Genomic DNA, 23015 nt, shown 5'->3' on the forward strand with positions numbered 1-23015 from the left:
GAATCACACGTGTATGAGTAAACAAGACAGGATGGGTGATTGAAAATGTAGTAAAAAAAAAAAAAAAAGGAAAGAAAAAAAACCAAAAAGAAATCCAAAAACATACAACACCAGGGATTCGCTGGTCGTCACCGACCCAACTACTAATCTGGCCCTCACTGGCTTATCTATGGGAGAGCGGACGGGATCCCGAGTTTTCCAGTGGGTATGGTCGTATGTACTTTATTTGTTACAAACTGATGATTATGAAACCAGGCTGAGGATTGAGAACGTTGTTTTCAGAAAGCAATACCTCAGTTGGACGACATTCACCGAAAACTCCAATGCAAAACATAAACACTACCAATTCAACAAACTCAAGCACGACTGGACCTCGAAGATAAGTGTATCACTTCGCATCTGCATTCATTCTTCTTCGCCAGGTGTTATCATCCGCTCGCTACCTTTACCTGGTATGTCTCGTAACTCTCCTCCCCGTTGTATCCTCTGCTCATCTTTTTCCTTTTCCTGCCTCCAACGGAAAAAAAACACACCAAAGAAACAGAAAAGAAAACGGCGTATAAAGCCTATGGTATCTCCTTCCCTTCTTGATTCATTTCGCTATAACTCAGCTCGCCAGAGTACCAAAAGTATGAAACAAAAGAGGAAAGAACCGAAAATTGATCAGGCTAGGACCGCCCACCGCATACCGCCCAAACCACACATTTCAGTTCATATCTATTGATCTTTCAGTTCATTTGATCCTTCTTTCCTTCCCTTATTCACATGCGCTATACGCTCAAGATAATGATATGCTGTCCGCAACAAGGCCCTCGTGCAGCCCAGGTGACGATGAGCACCCTTGCATCCAAATCAACGATGAAAATAAAGAAAACATAAGTAGAAATACAACCTGTTCGAATATAAATATGCAACAAGAAAATAGTAGAGGTAGTAGCGGCTCTGGTAAAGAAGATGATGTTGTCGGCGACGAGAAAACCCAACAGTAATGAGACAGTTATGATTATGGCTTGGTATGACGTGGTTTATGGGTATGATGTGATTGGTGTACTAGGAAATGGAAGGTAGGTAGGGTATGATGGGTTGTGATATGATGGGAAACAGTTTAATTGCTTGTACAGGGGTATAAATGCGATGATGCATACGCTCAGTTAGGAGGTCCAAAACAAACGCGAGATATAATCAAAACAAAACAAAGTAAGAAAGGAACCGTCCGGTCGTTGTAGGCGAAACAAATGACGAGAGGCATTGTGGCTGGTGGTATGGATCGGTAATAGGGTATCAGCCGTAAACAAGAGTCCATCTTCACTCCAAGCTCTCACCCAGCCTTCGAATCTCGTCATCATGCAAAGCACCCATCCACAAGCAGCGCTCAGTAATGCCCTCAATAGGCTGGAAAGAGTACCGGTTGCTCGCTTCAAGAAGCCTCAGCAGCGTCTTGACCACCCCGGCCGCGATCCTGCAACGCTCAAAGTTCACCAAAGGTGAAGTGGTGGGAGAGCTCGCAATCTCGCTCGGTCGCTGGGCGTTGAAGAGGAGGTCGTGTGTGTAAATTCCCACAAAGGGGATACATCCCTCATCAGCCGTCTTCGAATCACCGCCCTCCATCTCTTTGCGCAGGTTGTAGAAATTCCTTGTAGGCGACATCAACGTCTCCAACTCTTGCATTGTTCGCTGGTCGCTGGAGGGAACCATCGCCCATGTCTTGTTTAGACGGCCAATCTCATTGCTCATCAGCGCAATGGTCAACTGTGCCATGGTTGCAAAGTTGCGGAAGCGTCGACAATGTGCTGCGATGTGGATGAGCTTGATGATGCAACGAGCCCTTTCCTCGATGTCGCGAGTTAAGACAATCTCGGAAATGGCCCATTTCACCATGATATTGAAACGGGCAATGACAACCTCGACGCCATGCGCATCCGTATCCCTCAAAAATGAAACCCAGCTGCGCGCGTCACAGCCCTTCTGCTCAGCATTCTTCCACCTCATGTCAATCAATTCTCTCCAGTCGATTTCGTTCAGCGCATCTTTCTCGATCAGTGTAAACTGCTGAGCTAAGATATCGCTGTCGAATGCCAGAATGAAAGGCAGATGGGCCGAGAGTCTGCTATCGGACGCTTCGGTAACATCGCCAGCTTCGGGAAAGGGCGAGGGTACATCAAGCTGGCGTTTATCACGAGGCATGCCCTTCGAAGCAGTTGGCTGTACGGGAAAGGAATGTTGATACTGGCCATAAGGAGCAGCTGTTGTGGTCGGAGTAGTATCGGGCGTTGGTGGCAAAGGCTTCGCATGCCATCCTCCTTGCTGCTGAGATGCGGAACCTTTGGCCATATCCGGAAGCATCTGAAGTGCTTGAATCATAATTGTGGGTGGGGAGGGCGGGTTAGGGCCGAATTGGTTTTCAGCCGGGGAATGTGCGGGCTCTGTCGAGATGGCAACACCAACGGCCGAAGGGGTAATGACTCCGTAGTCGTCAACACTCGCATCGAATGGTTCTGCAGACATTTCCGAAGACAGGTCTGTGTCATCTTCACTTTCCAATGTCAAGAAAGACTGTTCTGGCTCTGCAGTGGGTATTGCGTCGTCAACCTTGACGGGCTCCATGCTGTCCGCTTTCTCCACAAAGTCAAACGAAGCTGTAGAAGGGTGTTGGGAGCTTTGTACACTCTGCTCATCAGAGGAAGGAGGCTGCAGGATGGAACGATCGGTCCATGATTGCAGGGTATCCTGGTTGACACCATAATTGTCCATCATTTCCTGCTCCAGCAGAGGGCTCGAATTGTAGGAGTCCCTGGAAGTAGCAGAAATGAAGGATTCGGCATTGGTAATCCGGTGCTGACGGGGAGTGACGTCCAGATAGCTGTCAGCTATATCCATTGGCGCAGGTGTCGTAGGTGAAGGTGGCATATAGATATTCTTCCCGGCAGCGCGCACGTGTCGTTGATCCACCCTCTCATCTCCCGTGACCTCCTCAGGCTGCGTCGGAAGAGGATTGGTTTTCTGTTCGACCTTGAATTTAGGTAAATCCATGGACAAGCGAATAGTTGACTTTCTTTCGTATTTTCCTTCCAACTTGAGAAGTGCGGCCTCGACACCGCCATCCTCTTCATCGTCAGGAATCTGCGCCAATTTGATCGCCTCAGCCTCGAATGATGGGCGCATCACCGGCTTCGATGAATGAGTGCTGAAGAGGGACAGATGACGTTTTTTCGGGTTTTGCTCAGCGAGTGCTCCGAGAGAAAACATTTCTGGCCGATTGTTGTCACCCGTGACAACATCCACGAAGCTACTGGAGTCTTGATGGGCTGGACTTCGTATGAACGAACTTGCGAACGAGTCGGTATACGTTGTAAGGGATCCGACCGAGCGGGATGTTCTCAGCGGTGGATGATCCAGATCGCCAACATTGGTCACAGCACGAAGGTCACCTCCTGGCCTCCTTCTTAGAATTCGAAGCGGCTGCGGAATGAGGACTTGGGACGAGTCATCAGCCACGGACTCCTCCGAATATGTCGTAGCATCGAAGCTCCTAACGGTTGGCTGTGGTATAATATCGCTAGTATATGACGCGAATCGTCCATGCCTTGCCGACCAAGTTGAATGCTGTGATCTGCTTGAAAGATTTCTGAAATGCCCACGCAGCCCGCTCCGGGGGGTCTGATCAAAGTCTTGCATGACATGATCAATAGATGGCTGACCGAAATCGTCTGATGGGAGGTCTTCCCCTTCTCCAGGAGTAGAGTCAAGTATAATCGGCGACGCCTGATTGGTCGAGACCGAGTTGCGAAGGACTCGTTGGCCCAGAATGTATGAAGACGTTCTTGGTGTTCCCTGTTGTAGATCTGGCGGCGTATTTGGTGGCGTTGGATCCGCAGTGATTGGGATGAACGAATGCGAAAATGATGCCGATGAACTGGCAGCTGGCAACGCTCCGGACATTACAGGTTGAAGGGTGGTACCATCGACAATGACAATCGAGTCGCTGCCAGATGATATCCCCATATCGCTCCTAGGTTGTACATCTTCAACACTGCGAAGGTTAAACGCCGTGTCCATGTGTGCAGCCGAATATTCCATCGCGTTCCCGTGACTTTTGGCTTCTTCGTTTCTAGTTGCCGGAGGAACAGCGTATTCGAGTTTTTCGGCTTCCACAGCAGCATCTTCGCGTATCGCTTTCTTAAAGTCCTCCGCGACTCCAGCGCCGAGCAGATCAATACGCACAGGTGGTCGGACTCCGTTCTGGCGAGCTTTCGATTGCGGTACGACTGCTGTCCCTGGAGGCCGGTTCGTTGTTGCGCCCTCTGGCCCGATGGGCGAGATGTTGGCCAACATTGTTTGATTGGATGGATGTGTTGACGTCTTGTGGCTCAACGCGCGCCGGACGCTTCCGAGCAGCTTCTTCATCCCATGGCTGGACATGGCCGACCCTATGAACTTATCCTTCCGCACCTCTACCGGTTGAAAGACAGTGGTCTGGCTGGAAGGGTCACCCATGGCACTATTTGGACGTACCTCAACAAAGGCTTGCCCAGGCGGAAAGATGTTACCTTGGATAAGGCTTCCCGCATATGGCAGCGTCAAAAGGAACTCGGCATTTTTGTACAAAACCCTTTCCGTCAAAGTGGCGTGATCATGAAGAGAATCACTCAAGCTGTTGTTCCGCTTGTGCGAAGAGTGCTGAGGTCGGACACGTTTGCCTGTAAGGGAGCGAGGAGTAGTCGCTATGCCTTCGGTGGTATTGTATACGGAGCTGGGGTCCGCTGGGTGAGCAGTCAACGGACGGTTGGATCCTACTTGCGTATGTCGCGAACTCTTAATCGGGAATGAGCACGATACAACCTCGACGCTTGTGACGCTGGTTGGCGAGGCCTGATTCCTCTGAGGTTCATCGATCTCTGGGTTTTCGGGAGTCCCTGGCCTTTCACCCACAATAATGGAATCGATATGTCCAGCCTTCGCGATCTCGGCGTAGAAGCTCGTTGGTCCGCGAGGGGTCGTCAGGACATTTAGCTCGTCCAACTGGGGCGGACCTTTGTCGTATTTGACCCAGAAGCTGGGAGTCAAGTTTGGGTCACGATGGCCTGCGATACCTCCTGGGGTGATGGGAATATCGGCTGCCAAGGAAGCGTCGAAGTCAGGCCCATCCCAGAATTGCGAACAGATTCTCCTCCAGCACTTCTTGAGCTCAGGTAGAGTCTTCATCTCTATCTTGTGCGCCTTGGATACCTCAGCCCACTCGTCGACCACATCGTTCAAGAGGTTACAGAAAGAAACGCGCAAGTCGTAGTCGACAACGAAATCGTCCACGAAGTAGTTGAGAATCCAGTGTCGGAGGGCTACAAAAGTACGAACACGCACCACCGTCCCCAAGTCACCCTCTCTTGCCAAAGCCCATCGAAGGCGCGCGAACAGCATGGAAAGCAAGTCGTGAGAATCGAGGAACTGTCGATACGTGAGGAAGAAGTCAGACACGAGGTCATAATCCAGAAAGGAAGGCGAGGTGATCTCTGCAACCAGACGAGGCGGCGTAGCGGCAGTCACGGCACCGGTATTTGGCGAATACCTAACAATAAGTCGATCATCGCAGGCAGGTTTGAAGGTCAGCTCGTCAAACATGGCGGGCTCAATCACGAGGTGAGTCGACATGTGGGTTGAGCGCAGCGGCCGATCAGAAGCAGGAGACGTTGACGAGACAGGATTGTCCGAGATACGGTGGTTGCTAATAGCAAAATCCATACCATGAATGGGGCCTGTGCCTGGAGTCGCCGAACAATTTGCCATGGTGCTGTTGATACGACGGTCCTCAACGGAGGCGCTACTTGAGAGTATCTCTTCGGTCGGAGCATAAGATGACCCTCGGATACAGGGCGTTCCTCGAATGCTAAATCTGGGAGTGCCTATCCTCCAGGACGGTATGGCTACTTCCAGCAATGGCGAGCTGGTCATGTCCGTATCCTCAACAGTCCTGGGTCGCGTGCCTTCGCTGGGTTGGGTAATAATGACCTTGAAGCCCCCGGTTTCGGGTTCGCGAACCACATTTCCGTCGGCAAGGGTCGAATCAGATGCGGCTCGGCGATGTCCTGGCCTTCTAAGACTCCCCAGGTAGTCGCGCCTCGTGATAGGCGGGGTAGGGAGGTCTGGTGTTTGAGCCCATTGGTTGTCGAACATTTTGGTACTTTCTCCAAAAGTATCGTCCTTTTCTGAAGATGAGTGCTCCAGACCAGCTGTATCGGGCGGTGTCATGGGAAATACGAAGGGCGGTTGCGGGTAGCGCTGGTTAGCCGGGCGAATAGTTGGCCTACAAGATTATCAGTATTGACAGTAGAGACACGGTCATCATGACTGCATGCATACCTCAGGTAAATGCGCCCATTGTGCCCGACATTCGCTACGGCAAAGTGTCTTCCTTCGCGTCCTGCAGAGCCTCCATCTGGGGTAATGTCGAAATCGCGACTCCCCTGCCCATATTTCCGCCATGTACTGATAGGACTGGTGGTGTCGTTTGATTTGCGCTCCGAAACTGGGAGCAAGGGTTTGGGAGTTCCTGAGCCTGTGCCTGGTATAGGGGGTCGCGACTTGGGCGTCTTTAGCCGTTCTGAGCCCGTCGAGGCGTACATGGGCATTGTCTTCCCTCCATCTTTTGATAGCTTTTGTGAAGGCCTGCGAAATCGCAGATCGCGCAAAGACCTGGTGGCCAGAAGGGTCGAAGATGTCGGGGTGGGAGTGGAATCTGATCGGTTTCGTCGCAAGGGTTTTTGCTGTCGAAGTCGTGGGGTTTGTGTTGTTGTTTTGGGGGTGCCCGCAGTCGGAGGAGCCGATGGTGAGTCGGCCTCCATTGCGGTGGCACCAGTGGGCAGCCTGATTCTAGCTCGCGACGGCGTCCAGTACTATCTGCTGCTGCTGTTGTTGTAGCTGGCGACGAAGAGGACAGTATCGAGTTCCGAGTCGATGTCGGTGTCGGCCCCGGCGTGTGTATGGGGGACAGGAATTGGGGGGGCAGGGTCAAGGATTGTTTCTGAACTGAGATCGGGGTCGTCGTCGTCTGCGGTGAAAAAACATAAGGAGTGTTAACGCCTGGTCGCCTACTAGTCGTTCGTTCTTTCGTTTCGCGCTGCGGCGCTTCCAAGATTCGAGTTGGGATTCGTCTCTTTTCTTTTCTTTTTTGTTTTCCCCCCTATGCGACTTGCGACTTCCCAATCAGCCTCGAACCAGTGGCGGTCTCATTGGCCCAGGCAAGGAAAGAGCGAAAGTATCTCGGTCGGCGAGGCTGTCGTCATAACCGCATTGGACGAGGAAGGAAGGACATGTCTTGGGAAGCAGCCGACGAGTGTTGCACAAGGAACGGTTGATCAAGAAGGCAAAGCAAGGCGAGGAAAGAATGGCAGGGCAGAATGCGAGAGAGAGAAAAGTCGAAAGGAGGAAGGCACATACCAAGCGTTGTTACCTGTCCTGGGAAATACCTAGGTAGGTAGGTAGTACTGGCAGCAGCGCCGTCAAGGTTGCCCGGACGGTGCACTCTGCCACTCACTGTCACACACAGCACGCGATTCGGCGCCTGCAAGTCCAGGGATCTTGGATAAGGTGTACACTTCAGTTTGCCTGGGTAAGGTACCTAGTAGGTACGGTACCACCTGCAGGAGGTGCCTGAGCAAGATACCTAGAGGTATGTAAGGTAGGTAGGCAATAGGCTCCCCAGAGCGATAAACTTCAACACCGTCCAGAACCCTCCAGTCAGGTCCCTTTGGCAACAGCTTGGAGGTACCGTTGCCGATTGTGAAGCGGGAGCCAAAACAATGGAGAAAATGGAAATGGGTAGAGTTTATCGACAAAGTGTCAATCATTACAACAAGGTGTCCGATCACAAGTGGAAGAGCTGGAGGGGAGGAGCACTGGGGATTCCAGGGGACGTGCATCTGGAGACGAGATGGAGCAATATACAAGGTGCGCCCGGACTGTGATTTCGTTAGAGAAAGTCAAATCCTCGACCGCTTCTGCCACTTTGCGGCCTCAGCGTGCCCCCAAATCTCCCAATGCAATGACAACAAAAGTGCGAGATTGCTCGCACAAACATGGGGTGAACCATCGGAGTATGCTCGGTCTGGAGCCCCACGGAATCAAGAATCTGGCACGAGTGATGGCCCGGACACGAGCTTGGGAGGGACTGGATGGGGTCACTGGAGGAGTCGCGAGAGGAGACGGGGCTGTCTTCTGGACCATGGTGGAACAGGTTCCTTTGGAGTTCCTTTTTTTTTTTTTTTTTTTGCTTGTTTTTCATATTTTTGCTCTTATCTTTTTTTCTTTGTTCCACTCGCAAGGCTGCGTCAGTTTCTGCATGCTCGTCATCTTAGGCCCTCCTTTCCTGTTGTGACTTGGGACGAAACACTCTCTGCTGGCCAGGGGTCCAGGTCCAGTACTCATCATGACCACCGACCCAACGGATGGACCCTTCTTCAACTCCCCAGAGGTACTCAACGAGTTAGCTAGGGGGGAAGGGGAAGAAGAAGGCTTCTCTTGGCGCCCAGAACCCACGGCCCCCAAGTGATTTACAGTGGCCGCCGTCTGCAACTGAACCCCTGGGCACTTGAGGTTAAGTCCATTGTTTCTCGCTTATGCAGTAGGTTCTGGGCCTGCTTCTTGCACTTCTTCCTCGCTTCCTCGCTTGTGACAGCTTGCCCTATTTTGCTCAAAAAAAGTGTTCCTGTCCCTGCCCATCAGGGTCAGGGTCAACAGTGAGAACGGACATGTGGTTGACAAGGGCACCACGCGTGGGTCCTCTTTTTTTTGACGACGGGAAGACGACCTATCCAGTTTGGAACCCGATTTCCATTCCTCTAGAGGTAGGACGGGATGCCCGTACAGTTTGCTTCTCCACCCCTGGTTCCGCGCCCGAGTTCATTCCATTTCAGTGCGGAATTCCGTGAATCGCCTCGAGACGACGTGCAGACCTGAATAGCGATGCATGACATCTTCTACGCACAGGAAGCTCGGAGGGCGCAAGTCACGACGGCGGCATTTAGCAGAACCACGACCGGTACAATTCTCCAGCGACAACACCATCCAATCACCAGCCAGCCGTTTTCACTTTTTTTTGGTTTTTTTCTCTTACACGAATCCCATAGACCGTGGGATTCAAGTCCTGGTGCCATACGCGAGACGGCATCCATTGACGACAACCATGGATCACAAGCGGGATCACAAATTTTGGCGAGCCCGCATTGGATAGCGAGCATCGACCCTGATGATGGCGACAAAACAAGGTTCCCTAGTTGTCTCGATCGATCAACCATGCGATTGCAAAGCAAGGGCGGGTCGAATCCTTTCTTCTCAGTCACGTTCGGGGACTTCATCGGACTTTTCAAAAATAACCTCTCTCTTTCGAAAAACCTTGGAAGGATACCTACTCCGAAAGTCTTTGCTCGCCGTCTTACGGGAGCTCTGTATTACTACCTGCATAGCACATTCTTGACATCACGCGTGTGCCACCAAGATCACTTCTCACATCTCAATTTTTTTTCATTTTTACAACCTTTTATCCTTTTTTTCTTTGCTCGTTTCAGTCTTCAAAACACTCAACATCATGGTACGATGCGATAGCCGAGAGCCTGGTTTGCCTGGTCTGGTCGCCAATGGGTTCGCTTCCAACATGTTCATTTCCCAACCTGCCGGGTCCTAGGACGTTTCGATCGCCCACTATCGAGAGCCCCTCAAGGTCTGCCTGGGCAGATGCAATTCCCTCTGCCCCACACGCTAATAACAGCTCAACTTCGAAGGGGTGGGTACCTACCGAGGCCCCCCGACTGTCTGTTCAAGTCTCATCCTGAGACAAGTACGCTTTTCTTCTCTTCGTATATCGAACGATGGAAAATATCAAGGCGGCCAGCCATGTATTGCAAGGTGGGCACAACGGTAAGCAGAATGAGCGACAAACATACCTAGGTATCGGACAATTAAACCGACTGTCACAGAAAGATCCAGCCGCACACCTCCAGTGCCTTGTCCATCTGCGTGCTGCAAGATGCAATCACTCGCAGCAGCTTTGTACGGGGGTGAATCACTAGTTGACGCGCAGTTACGTATCCAATACAATCTCGTTTTTGTTCCTGCAGCGACCACAAACGGACCAGCAGATCAATGGCAATCATGCCGTCACTCAATGCGATCAGTCGCCTATCACTGGCTGCTTGTCTAACGATGGCCCTCAGCTTTCTCCCCCCCCCTCTCTTCTTTCAAAGGCTTCCATGTCACAACATTCACGCAGGTTTCCCTACTCCTCCTTCAACACCGTTTGTCGATCCCGTTGTAGAGATAAGATCTTGAAACTCACTGCACCGTGCTGCCCAACGACGTCTACGTTTTTCCGTCCGAACTCTCGTCTTGAGGTCCCTGAGTCTGAGATCCCCCGAGACAAGAGTACACGCATTTACGGACACAGGTACACACATACATATATACACACAGACACACTGTTTGCTTGAAAGACACGGGTAACGGCCGCGGTCCGCACTCGGATTGTGTAGAGACTCGAGCTAGACTCGAACATTTTCTTTTCAAGAGGGAAAGAAAAAAAGAAGTTTCTCGTATAGACCATCAAAAGGGCAACTGACATTGCGAAACCTTGAGTCATCATGTCTCGAAGTGAGACCTCCGAGACCTTCGATACCATTGGTGTCAGTCAGTGGCTTCAATTCTAGGAACCCAAACACTACGTGTTCCCTTTTTCTTTTTCTTCGTGGTCCGCTCGTTTTCGAGCCAGTAGGCTTGAGAGGAAAGGTGTGATGCCAAACCGTAATGGTGGGTTCTCCGTATCACATCATACAAAAAGTAATGGTACTCAACACTCAGCTTCCAGAGCGCAGTGGTGGGGGACTGGAAGCGAGGCAAAACACGGACGGGAGGGGAGGGAGGGAGGGAAACCATCCACACCACCACCACCACCACCGGATGTTGAGCCATTTGCGGTTTTTTGGGACTTTCTCACCTCTGTCAAGCAGGTAACTTTCGAGTCGCATTACGTCAATAGCCAACGGTTAGGTTACCTCTCATCCCTCCCAGACTTCGGAGCCTCAGCTCATGGCCATGCAAATCATCTCGATCACCTAAGTAGAATGTCGCACGGTACCTTTCTGGTAGGTACCCGGAGCTTCTTGGCGGACCTGTCGGCAGTTGCAACGGAATGGTCAACGGTTACGGTTTGCTGCAGCCGTTGCCCGTTGGACAAGCTCTCAAAATACATAGGTATGATGTGCATGACGAGCGAGCTAGGGAAGATGGAGACTCTGCTTGTTAAAACCTGCGATGCACACTTACGTAGGCTCAGAGGATCCCCATATGAACTAACTCCGACGAAAATCTTCTTCATTCACTTTCTCCATTATTGTTCCATGCCAGACCCTCCAAAAAAAAAAAAAAAAAAAAACAGTCGCCTCGCTTTTGGTTCAATACCAACTACGGCAAGTGATCAGCGACATTTACAGTAACAAGATTATGCCGGTAAGCGGCTGTAGCGAATGTAACGGTCTTTTGATGAGTTTATGTATACTTAACCGTGTAGACTTGCACAGACACAGTCAGTGATATGTGTTGGTGACAAGGCTAGACCCGAAAGGGGTCAAATTGACTGCGTTCCGATTGAGAATGAAAAAAAGAACTCATTACGACAGACTGCCATTGTCGTTGTCGATCAAACATTACTGGTGGCATTATGACGATGAGATCGAATGCTACAATGATTGAATGGATAGGTACAGGTTTCCTTTTTTGAAAACTCGACTGGTCTTTCCCCTGTCTGCTGGTTTTATTGTGAAGTGCGGGGGAATAACGTCTTTTCTGTACTATACTTAGTTTTGCAGAATGTTGCTGATTCTATATAGGTTTATTGAAAGATGAAATGTTGTCACACAATGAAGCGATTCCCAAGTCGCTAGATGGTTGTGTGTGCGTTTGTGAAACACAAAGACAAGTAGGGCTATAGCTACTGGACCCAATACACCTTCCAATCAGAAATCGGACCATATCAGTTCAATCGGGTATGGTGTAGCGGTAACATCGTTGACTCTCACTTCTCAGGAGTGACTGCTCTCTCAACAGCCCCGGGTTCGACTCCCGGTATCCGAGTCTCAACATTTTTTTTAGCAAGATCTTGTAATTTATTTGGGTTGGTGATGTTTTGCTTGTTGCTTGTCGCACATTTGTTTCTGGCTGTGTTTTCCTTTTTCTAGTGTGTGTTTTCTTCTTCTTTTTTTTTTTTTTTTCCTGTCTGGTTTATCCATGGACATCGGGGGAACAGTCGCTTTCTGTAACATGTTTCATTTCGCTGAATGTTTTGGAACTTTCGCGTGAAAACAGTCAAAGGCATGCTGATGAATGAGAACATCGAATTCGGTTCCGGTACAATGCATGTTTTTCTCTGGACATGATGGTCCTTACAGCTCAGACAATAAAGATTCAATCAACTGCAAAACCTTGTCCCACTTCTAATTATGTTAACCCGGCGTGTGGTTGAGAGAACAAAAACGAACATGGACACTTCAACGTTATCCACCCTACTAGGGAAGGAAGGCCGTTGCAAGGCTGTGATATGCCTCCTTATGACTTGGAACCACGCCGGCCAGAGTCTATTAGGGATTATTTGGTCCAGGAAGGAGTTTGAAGATTGGGTAGAAGATAAAATCAAGACGCATGCATGCGAGCAAAAGTATACTGAAGGTGTGATGTAGTGGACTGAATACATTGGTTTGGTTTGTTCATACGAACACTTTGTTACGACAATGTCTCGAATTTCGAGAACATTTGTGAGATCGATAGTTTATCTCCATCTTGGTGTATGATAGATAACTCTTCAGGCACAGAGGTTACACCTTTCAAATATGCACAATATCAGAATTACCATAGGTGTCAAGGATATAGCATGCCACGAACCAACAAAATTCCAATTCATCAAAAGGGTATATACGCCTCATACGCCTCTACGTCTTAGAAAATGAACCATTACCATCAACTCCCATTACCCAAGAAGCTACTCAATCATCAAACCCACCAAACTCATCATCACTATCGTCCACCTTCTTCACCGGAGCCTTCGGCTTGGGCGGGTTCGCCGCAAGCGCAGCTGCCCTCTCCTCCGCCGCCTTGGCCTCGTTCCGTTTCCTCACCTCCTCAATCATCTGCTCCAGCTTGAGATGCTCCTCCTTCTCTTTCTCTGTCATCTCGCTGAACTTCTTGGCCTCCCTCTTTCTCCTCTTCTTCTCGCGCCTCTGCAGTTTCGTCTCCTCCTGCTCCGCCTTGCCGCTCCACGCCTCGTTCTTCTTGCGCTTGTCGCCCGTGTTCTCCTCCTGTGCCCGCTTTGCCTTCTCCTCCTTCCACTTGGCCAGCTCTTCCTGACGCTTTTTCTCGCGCACCTTGTCCTTGAAAGGAATCTCTTCCGTGTTGATGCCCAGACCCAGAGAGCGGTCGATCTTGGCTTCGCGGACTTCGGGCATCTTGGGCAGCTCGAGGAGGCCGTAGCCCTTGGCTAGGTCGAGCCAGTCGAGGTCGGCGATGCGGAAGATGGAAGAAGCTTGGTGTTCGATGTAGGAGCGCGTCCAGGAGACGAAAGCGAGCTGGGCCATCTGGAAGATCTCGCGGTCGGCGAGGGCTTGCGATCGGAAGGCGGCGGAGACGCGCTCAACTTCATCGGGGGTGACAGAAATGGCGGGCTTCTCCAGGGGCGTGATGGGGGTTTGGCGGACTTCAAGAAGCTGTACATAGCCTTCCTCGCGACCCGGTTGGAGCAGAACGACTGCGAGACCACGACGGCCGGCGCGGCCGGCACGACCGCAGCGGTGAATGAAAACCTTGGTGTCGGTGGGCGGGTCGTGCTGAATGACGAGGTCGACTTGGGGGATATCGAGACCGCGGGCGGCGAGATCGGTAGTGAGGAGGACCATGGGCGAGGTGGTGTTGACGAAACGCTCATAGTTCTTTTCGCGGACTTTGGGTTCGAGTTTGCCGTGCAGGGAGGTGACGGAAAAACCGGCGGGCAGGACGGCGCCGAGGATACGACTGAAGTACTTGACGGCCATGCAGGAAGAGAAGAAGATGATGGATCGCTGGGGCCTGGGCTCGAGCTTTTCGAGGAGCTGGACAATTGCTGGCATTTTCTGACTGGCTGGGGTGACAAGGTAACTCATCTGTAGAGACATTGGTGTTTTCCTCTCTTGAATTATGCCACCGTCCTTCAGACTCTTCACTCTGACGGTGATCTTGTGTGGGTACAGTAGACCAACCGTAATCAGCCTCTCAACGGCGTCACTGAGCGAAGCACTGAAAAGACCGGTACGGCGCTGCTTCGGAAGATATCCGAGAATGCGGTTGAGCTCGTTCGCAAAACCCATATCGAGAAGGCGATCGGCCTCGTCCATAATGAGAACCTCAAAGGTAGACGCGGGAGCCTTGACGTATGCGCTCGACAAGAGTTCGGCAAGACGGCCGGGAGTACCAATTAGGAGATTCGGGGAAAGACGAAGGAATGTACCGAGATCCTCGGCAGCCTTGGTGGTGCCTCCGACAAGTAGTTGGGGGACAACGACAGGCTGGGTTGCTGTTGGGCGCTTCTCGTCGCTTTTGGCGTGGGAAATGGCTTCAGCGGAGGGTTCGTGAAACTTGATGAGGGAAACGAGGACATTGTAAATCTGGGTTGCAAGTTCGCGAGTGGGCGAGATGATAATGCCTTGGACATGGTTTCGCTTGGCTGGCTCTTCGCCGCGCAGGAGTTTCTGTTGCAGGATTGGTTAGCATATGATCATCTTCAGCTGGTAGACGGTCAGAGATCCGGCTTACCTCAACTACCGGAATCAAGAAGGCAAGTGTCTTTCCACTGCCTGTTACTGCCTCGACGACAACATCCTTGTTGCCACGGAAGAGCTCAAGGCATGACTTTTGAACGGGAGTCGGCTGGGTAAAGCCCATGGAGGAGAGGTAGTCGAGAATCCATTGGGCGAGAGGAGGCGTGAGAGCGTCCCAAGACCTTGGAGGCTTCCGGACCTTAGTCTGCGGCTGGGTAGGCGCCATATTGATTATGTGGTTGGCGGAGTATCGGGGCGTTGTAATCGATCCCTGAAGCTCTGCGTGTTGCCCGTGATGATGGCAATGCGATGCTGTTGAAACAAAAATTGGCCTGGCGACCATCCAAACAATCTTTATCTTATCTACCTATCGATAAAGCTAGCGTGAGCGTAACCTCGCAAGTTGCATACAGTACACAGCAGTACGTACGTAGTATGCACGAAGCGGTACTTAGGGAACTTCTACTGTACTTAGGTAACCCCACGGCCACACGACGTGTCGAAAGCGGAAACTGGCCTTGGTCCATTTCCCTTCACTTCTTTCGAACTCAATTTGATCGGTTTAAACCCCAAGATCTTCCTATTAGATTTCAGTACAAGAGACAGCTTTCGGATCTTCACGATCGTCTGTTGTTGCTAATGCAATAATCAGATATTGGACTGTGGGTCTCATCGAAGAACCCATGCAGCCACGGCAACCTGATAAAGGCTTGATCCAATTTGCTTACATGGTATAGGTACATAGTGTAATGCTACAACTGAAGGTGTCAATATCCAGCTCGACTAAGCTCCAGTGGCTCCCAAAAATTCAAGTCTGCGTCGCCTTCATCCAACCTTCTTTGACGACTGGCCGTCTGCTCAAGTCCATGATAGGAAGACATGATACATAAGAACGCTTAAACCAATTTTATATGAAGAGGGGATTGTGTGCAAAGAAACCCTCATCAGCCGAAATCAACGAAAGTGGTAAACCCCAACGGTTGAGCCAAGTACAAAGTTTCTTTTCAACAAGGCACGGCAATATACGATGGTACCTATAGGTATATCGAGCAAAGCCAAGAACTGGAAATGGCGGCATTCGCGCCCAACCGTCTTCCCTTCAGTTCAGTCTCAACTTCCTGTCACATGCAAGGTCGCGTTGCTGTGTGCTGTTGCTGCTCTTGAAAGGCCACCACCCACCGATGTCATCACGCCTTGCCGCAGTTGGGGTAACGGACCAGGGCAATGAGCTGGGGAGCCCGGTGCAACCACCTGAAGCGCAACGCAGGACACGCGCCGGCTGATTCCCACTCGCACTCATGGCCGGGCATCCGCAACAGCCGAAATTTCTGTTCTTCACAAACACCGAACCACTGTCATTCGTCTATGATCGTCATCACTGGATCCTAAACCAAGTCCAGCCCAGGGTAACGTGCCACCTCAGCCACCGAGTACCGGTACAGTTTCTTTTTTTTCCTGCTTTGCACATCTCTTTTTTTTTTTTTTTTTTTTACTTGCTGTCAAGATACCCTTCTTTTTCCTGGACCTGAACCCTCCATATCCTATCGATTCGGCAGAAGAGTCAAGAAGAACCAACACTTACCAATCAGAAGCATCATTACTCGTCTTGATGCCACCACGGGTTTCCCTAATTTGCTGCCTTACTTGACTAACGAACCCGGTCCGTCTTGGTTACAAGTCACCTATCCCCGGCCCCCCGGTCACCCGTCCCGCCTCAGCTCAGCTTGGAGGTTGGAGCCCTCCCATTCTTCCACTTGTCATCTTTCAAAAATCCCGCCAACTTTTTTCTGAACCCTTTCCCCCCGGCAAGCCATGCGGTGGAGTCATTCTCCGCCGCATCGTCTACAACAACTTTCACGCTGGATTCCTTCGCCCAACACGTAGCGGCCTTGTTTTCCCGAAACCAACAAATACACCACCGACACCAACAACCCGCTACCTCTCCCTGTACTAGTTGGTCTTCGGCATACGACTGCTTGACCGGCGCGCGCGAGTCTAGAAAAGATAGCCACATCCACTCTTCCTTCTGGCCCCTGCGCTTCTACGACCTGCAACGTATCCTCTCGGGCGCCATCTCGCTGCCCGCCCTGCCTCCCTTCCCCTACGACAATATGCCTACGCGTAGCAGTATCCCGGCGACGCCTCGGATCATCTCGCCCAGCCCGACACCCTCGGAACGCGATGCGCTAGACTCATACACGGGGCCCATGACCAGGGCTGCGAGGAGACGGCTGGCCACACCGTTACCTGTTAGTGAAGAGGGCAACGAGGAGGATGGCGTGCCCGCTCTACGGAAAGCGCGCACAAGAAGCAGAAGCCCGGTAGAGACGCGCCCAACGGCCGGCCGGCGGACATCCAAAAAGAGAACCACCAAGACCGCCGATGCGAAAACGACTTCCACAGGCTCGACAGCAGCCGCGCCCAAGGGAGACATGGCCGTGTCGTCCGAAAATCAGGAGAGGGAGGTATCGAACGGTCACCTGCTGCCACCACAACCGGCAGGCTATACAGGCTGGGGCTGGAAAGACATTAGTCGCAGTCCGAGCCCGCTTGGCCTGATCCCAATCCACAGGCACTGGAAGGCCTTTATACACAAGCACGAGGTACCGAGGAAAGCGCTCCACGTGTCCATCGGCTTCTTTGTCGTATGGCTCTATCTGTCGGGAACGCAGACACTGTCGGTGTGCCCTTACCTCATGGCTGCCCTAATACCCATCGCGGCGGTGGACGTTCTCCGGCACCACAACGCGTCCTTTAACCGGCTCTACGTCAAGGTCCTGGGGGCGCTGATGCGTGAGAGCGAGTTTACGGGTTACAATGGCGTCATTTTCTACCTGCTCGGAGCCTGGATCGTCCTGGGCTTCTTCCCCAAGGACGTCGGTGTCGTGGGCACTCTGATGCTTAGCTGGTGTGACACTGCGGCAAGTACGTTTGGACGGCTGTACGGCCGTTACACACCCCGTATTCGAAGCGGCAAGTCGCTTGCCGGGTCCTTGGCTGCATTTCTGGTCGGTGTGGGCACCTCTGCCTTCTTCTGGGGCTGGCTGGTGCCTACCAAGGGCCCCATGCCCGGCGACGAGCTCTTCATGTTTACAGGCACCCTTCGCCTGCCCCAGCTCCTGTCGGAAGCGGTCGGGCTTACCCCGGCTCAGGCGACGATCTCGGGTGGCCTTGCTCTGGGCATCATGAGCATTTGGTCTGGCTTCGTCGCTGCGGCGAGTGAGGTGGCTAACGTCTGCGGACTGGATGACAACCTCACGATCCCCGTCCTGAGTGGTCTCGGTATCTGGGGGTTCCTGAAGATTTTTGGCTAAACGAAGGAGGATTTGGCACGAGCTTGATTGACAATACCTGATACATCTTCTTTGGCTTGACTGTGGTCAACGATGCATATCACCGGCGTTCTGGGGGGCAAGGGGTTAAAAGGCGTCCGATTGTTCAACGTTTCTGATGTCGGTGCTATGACACTTTTGTAATGGATGGATTCTGCGGCAAGACCGGGCAAAGGCCCATAGTCAGGTCTAGAGATGCACACTCATACCCAGCTGCACCTGTATATCTCACCACTTTTTGTATATATCCTATCACCTACGGCTGCAGCTATCCTACAACGTCTCGTGTCGGGAGCATCTAGCCATCAACTTTGAAAAGCCATCAGGGGCATATCCCCGTTCGTTCTGCATCTGTTAAACAGGACTCGGAGAACAAGGTGCTGATCCGATAATGAACTAGGCCGTCTCCTTCAGGACCGGGGTCACCCGGGTCACTCGGGATTCCCGTCATGTTCATGTTGGTGGAACTGGACGAGGCCGGACGTTAAAGGCCCGCCTCGTCTGCCTGCATCTGTCACGCGGTGTCCGCACCTCGAAATGACATGCATTGACTCAGCCCGGCTTGTCGAGCGAGGTAGGCGGTGAGTAAGTCATTTCCTTTTCGCAGCCAAACCGTGAAAAGGCGGAAAGAACGGGCGGATGTTGCGAGAAGATCCGGGGAAGGAGCAAGGTCGTGAAGCACGACAGCAAAGGAAGTGCAGGGGAGGGGATGCGTTTTTGACATGGGTTGTCTCGCGCCTGCTACTTTCCCGTCATCTTGGTATTATTTTTTGACTTTGATCGATTTTCCTTGTCCCATCCTCCGTTAACGGAACTTGCCTTTTTCCAGCACCTCTCATCCTCTCAGAACTGGACATCGTAATTGACAAATGGAATTTTTTCAGTCTGTTTCTCTACTACCGACCCGCACTCTACCACCTTACACCTTCGGCTACCAAGCCTTCGTGATCCTCCGACATCGTTCTTCCCATGATTACACGACATGATAATGTCCACGAATGGCCCGGATATCATGTCACGCCTGGTAACCTATCGGTTGATATGATTCGCGAGTTTTCATGGTCCGAAAAGCCTAGCCGCATTTGTCTGCCACGAACTGCGAACTGCTGAGGCCTGGCCTGCAAACCAGCCGTTACAAATTGGGCGGACGTCTACGGGAGACAGCAATTGGTAGATACCTCTAGGTAGACGAACTACGAGCGGCAAAAGAGTTCTTCGCCCCCATACGGTTTGGCCCTATCCACGATCACTACCTACTGGCGTTTCTTTTTTGTTTTTCTTTTCTCTAACGACATCTTAGAAGCCAAATGAATGTCCCTTGGACAACAAAGCATGCAGCTAGGCTGCCACCCACTATCATTTTCCCCTCAGATGGACCAACAGTCAACATCGTCAATCTCAATGCTTGCCTTCCCGCCACATCCTTCCTTTTTGAAAACCTCGTCACGACACAAAACATGAAGAGGAAGCTTGTTTCTCATACCCCCGGGCGCGGATTTGGCACGTCATGTACGCTTCGTGTACGTTGTCCGGCATGGTTCTCTCAGCAGGCACGTTGGGGCTCCGGCTATGGCATCTTTCATCCTATGAAATCGTGCCCAGTCATCAGTCGTCCGGCGCAAGTTTGGTTGGACTGCATTTCCCTAATTCCACTCAAACACTGAGGTTACATTTTCGCTGTTCCATGTCACCAAATGTCCCCACACGGGCTACATCCAGCCGCGGAACCCATTTTCCTTCTCGAACACCAGCAACAACCAGCCGTCGTCGCCCCATGCACCCATACGTCTTTGCGCCGTGCCACGCCATGGACGTGCAGGAGGGCTTGATGCGTTGTCCCCTTGCTGCCCTCCCGAGCCTGCATCAGGCACAAAGGGATTTATTTTATGTACGTATGTACACCGTTTGCATACCTACACCACATCCACGGGCCATGTCACATACCAGCCAAGGTACCTGTTCTTCCACCGGTTCGTCGTTGGAACGTTCGAGCTCTCCGTTGTCAGGCTTCTGCCACTCCTCCCCCATAGGATAAGCTGACCACCGGGCTGGACTCTTCACTTTCACCGGCACTTCTGACGCAATGCCTAGCGCCGCCATTGGGGGTTGTTTTCGCGGGGACGCAAGTTCGCATCCTAGCTATCAGCCATGCGAGGTGAATTGGGCCGGCCTAGCTTTGCCTCTCTCAGATGCTAGCAAGGTCCGGGTTGATGGCGCTTCAAGTGAGTGGCCCGACGACAGCATATCATATGGCTTCTCGCTTCTTGTTGGTGGACGGCAAAACCGCACTAGCTACGTCTTCGCATGCTTTGCAAGTCATGCTCCTCCCCCACCTTATCGAGGTACCCTCTGGCTAGAATTAATGTCTGGGAATTTGCCTGTGGTTGGGGGACGCAGGATGGAAACGGTTCAAGAAACTAGGTGTCAGAAGTCAGGTTCCGTCTACATCCTGGACCTTTTGGACGCCTTTTTTCTCGACTGGGCTTTTTCCTCCGCTGGGCTTCCAATGTATTGGGATGTTTGAGCGTGGGATATTACTTTCGCAAGTCAATCGATGTTTCCTTCAGTAAGTAAGGGGGATTCAGGCCGTCACGTTCTGTCAGTTCCACTCAGGGTTCCAAATTCGTACGAGACCCTTTGGGCAAGTGCCTCGATGTCTTCTTCTGTTTATCTTTGACCTACATGGATTAACATTGTCGTACATGTCACTGCGCCGGAGTTGCCTCACAGGACAGACCGGCACATGCACCCGCCCTTGGATCTCTGCAGTTCGCCTGAATCCCCCAGGGATAGAGCCCCAGAGCGCACCGCTTCTTGTCAAACTGCGTGGCCTTCTGAATCATACTCATGTCAACTGTCACGGCTGAAGGCTCCCGAGGCCTTCCTCGGCATGTCATCTAGGCAAGGCAAAACAGCTTGAACATCACAGCGTCTGAGACCCGCATAGAGGCTTCATTCCCATAGTCCATATAACGACAGAGCGTCCTTCGAAAACAATCTATGAGGTTCTCCAAGCGGCCCAATGCCCTCAAGAAAAGCTTTGAAGTTGACTACATCCTCAATTTGTACCTGAACTTTCCTGCGAGGTCCATATCCCAAAGCTGTTCTGTCATCTTTGACCAGACAAACATTTGGGTATATATGTTTCGGACATTTCCATCGGGACCCAACTTATGTCACCTATGCTGTCTTGCCCAAGGTTCAGCACAATGCGAGTAATGCCCTGTTGGACGTCTCCAACCAATTGCTGTAGGGTCAAGGCTGCCCGATGGTTGGGGGCGTTTTCCATTCCACCCAATGGAATTATCTCAATTTTGGAATTGAGTTTAGTCTTACAGCAAGGTACTGGTGACTTTCCCGCTCTCTTATAGGGGAGAAAAGAATGAAGCTAAGGGAACCACAAGCCAAACAGAACGTTCCAGGGACGCTAAAAAGGTACGGATGTCAGGCCAAGGGCATTATTTGAACAAAATGGGAGAAATCCGAATCTCGAGGAAGGGAGGGGGAAACAAACCTATGATGCAGGCATTTCGAACAACACATCGCTCACCTGATTCCCTGCATCACTGCCTAACACACCTTTTCGCACCCTCCGTTTGAACTCAATATTTGCTCCTACCAACGAAAACGGTTCTACCGCTGACGGATCCAGCAACATCTCTGCCATATGGCTAGCATTAACGGACGAGCGCGCTTGTTTCGTTCGTCACCAGTTTTCCAAGTGAGAAGCTCTCCCAACCTACACAGTGCACCATGTACACGGAAGCGGCTTAGGAAAAGCCGGTGCCTTAGTACCGCTTCCCGACCCGTGTTGCGTACCATGGTGCAGATCGACTCCAGTTGGCCAACGCAAGTCTGATACATCTCTCTATGCACAATTTACTCATACTCACAGAAATAATTTTTTTTTTGGGTGGAATATCAGACCCGACACTCACTTTCTATTACCCACCGGTTTGCCATACACCGTCAACAACTCACTCATTCCTCATACCCGAGCCATCCTTGCCTGACTTCTGGCCAGAGCACCCCTTGCTTATTGCCTACAATGGCTTATGCCTCCGATGCCTGCTTCCATTTATCGACAACCTGTTGCACACACGCCCCTCCACATGCCGTTGTGCTCCATTCTGGACTTGGTTATCGATCCTCTCGTTCCCTGTTTATTCCAGCCGGGCCTCCCCGTTGGTGCTTCGTTCGCCCTCTGGATGTCTTTCCGGGCTGCCCTTTCCTTTTTCACTTACATGCGGCGTGAATCTGGCAAAACCTGACAGGACCCTCACTTGATATTCCTTCCATCACTCTGGGTCCACCAATACAAACGGTGATAGATGCCTCTCGGCATATGCATTGCCTTTCTTTGAGCAATCGAAATCCATCTGCAGGCGAATCCGAGCCTTCCTTATGGTCGAAAGCTTCAGGGATCCCCCCATCCGCTTTGCCATCCTCATGCTCGTTGGACATATCGCCACGGCAGAAGAGTGGATGACAGGCCAGGCACTATCGAGACTAGTCCATCGTCGTCACCACCATCCCCGTCCCTGCCAACCTGATCCTATCTCCTGCCGGTTTACAAGCGGGGTCAAGGAAGGCCTGTCCACGAATAGAGTCACCGACTCTTATCCCCTCGAGATCATGATGGCTCGAAGTTGTTGACAGGGGGGGAGGTTGAGAAAGGTATAAAAGGGGGTTGTTTGATGACCAAAGTAGTTGAGCTTTTCTTTCTCCTTCTCCATAACATCTTCAGTCTTGAGATCCAGACCCAACACTTTCTTGAAGACCTTATTTACACTCTCAGACATTTTTGACAAGTATCTTGACACTGGGGCTTCCTATTACTTGACTCTTCCCAGTCTAGCCC

At 51.5% G+C, this 23015-nt stretch overlaps 5 protein-coding genes across 5 annotated transcripts; 2 read left to right on the forward strand and 3 right to left on the reverse strand.

Moving 5' to 3' along the window:
- Nucleotides 1-1174: 1174 nt before the first annotated feature.
- NEUTE1DRAFT_65867 (uncharacterized protein) lies at nucleotides 1175-6692 on the reverse strand (the record flags this gene model as incomplete). The annotated part of the gene is made up of 2 exons (XM_009854182.1): nucleotides 1175-6298; nucleotides 6355-6692. 2 exons carry the CDS (start codon nucleotides 6621-6623, stop codon nucleotides 1306-1308), a joined length of 5262 nt encoding a protein of 1753 aa, XP_009852484.1.
- A 3933-nt stretch (nucleotides 6693-10625) lies between these two features.
- On the forward strand, nucleotides 10626-11587 carry NEUTE1DRAFT_111329 (uncharacterized protein; the record flags this gene model as incomplete). Its single annotated transcript, XM_009854183.1, has 4 exons — nucleotides 10626-10671; nucleotides 10843-11235; nucleotides 11420-11490; nucleotides 11552-11587. 4 exons carry the CDS (start codon nucleotides 10626-10628, stop codon nucleotides 11585-11587), a joined length of 546 nt encoding a protein of 181 aa, XP_009852485.1.
- A 1380-nt stretch (nucleotides 11588-12967) lies between these two features.
- On the reverse strand, nucleotides 12968-15054 carry NEUTE1DRAFT_65869 (uncharacterized protein; the record flags this gene model as incomplete). Its single annotated transcript, XM_009854184.1, has 2 exons — nucleotides 12968-14753; nucleotides 14818-15054. 2 exons carry the CDS (start codon nucleotides 15046-15048, stop codon nucleotides 13020-13022), a joined length of 1965 nt encoding a protein of 654 aa, XP_009852486.1.
- Nucleotides 15055-16814: 1760 nt separating this feature from the next.
- NEUTE1DRAFT_84553 (uncharacterized protein) lies at nucleotides 16815-18508 on the forward strand (the record flags this gene model as incomplete). Its single annotated transcript, XM_009854185.1, has 1 exon — nucleotides 16815-18508. The coding sequence occupies one exon, from the start codon at nucleotides 16934-16936 to the stop codon at nucleotides 18134-18136; it is 1203 nt and encodes a 400-aa protein (XP_009852487.1).
- A 1355-nt stretch (nucleotides 18509-19863) lies between these two features.
- On the reverse strand, nucleotides 19864-20254 carry NEUTE1DRAFT_111332 (uncharacterized protein; the record flags this gene model as incomplete). The annotated part of the gene is made up of 2 exons (XM_009854186.1): nucleotides 19864-20012; nucleotides 20068-20254. 2 exons carry the CDS (start codon nucleotides 20252-20254, stop codon nucleotides 19864-19866), a joined length of 336 nt encoding a protein of 111 aa, XP_009852488.1.
- Nucleotides 20255-23015: the final 2761 nt, after the last annotated feature.

Source organism: Neurospora tetrasperma, assembly GCF_000213175.1.
Source record: "Neurospora tetrasperma FGSC 2508 unplaced genomic scaffold NEUTE1scaffold_4, whole genome shotgun sequence".
In the NCBI taxonomy this organism is placed as follows: domain Eukaryota; kingdom Fungi; phylum Ascomycota; class Sordariomycetes; order Sordariales; family Sordariaceae; genus Neurospora; species Neurospora tetrasperma.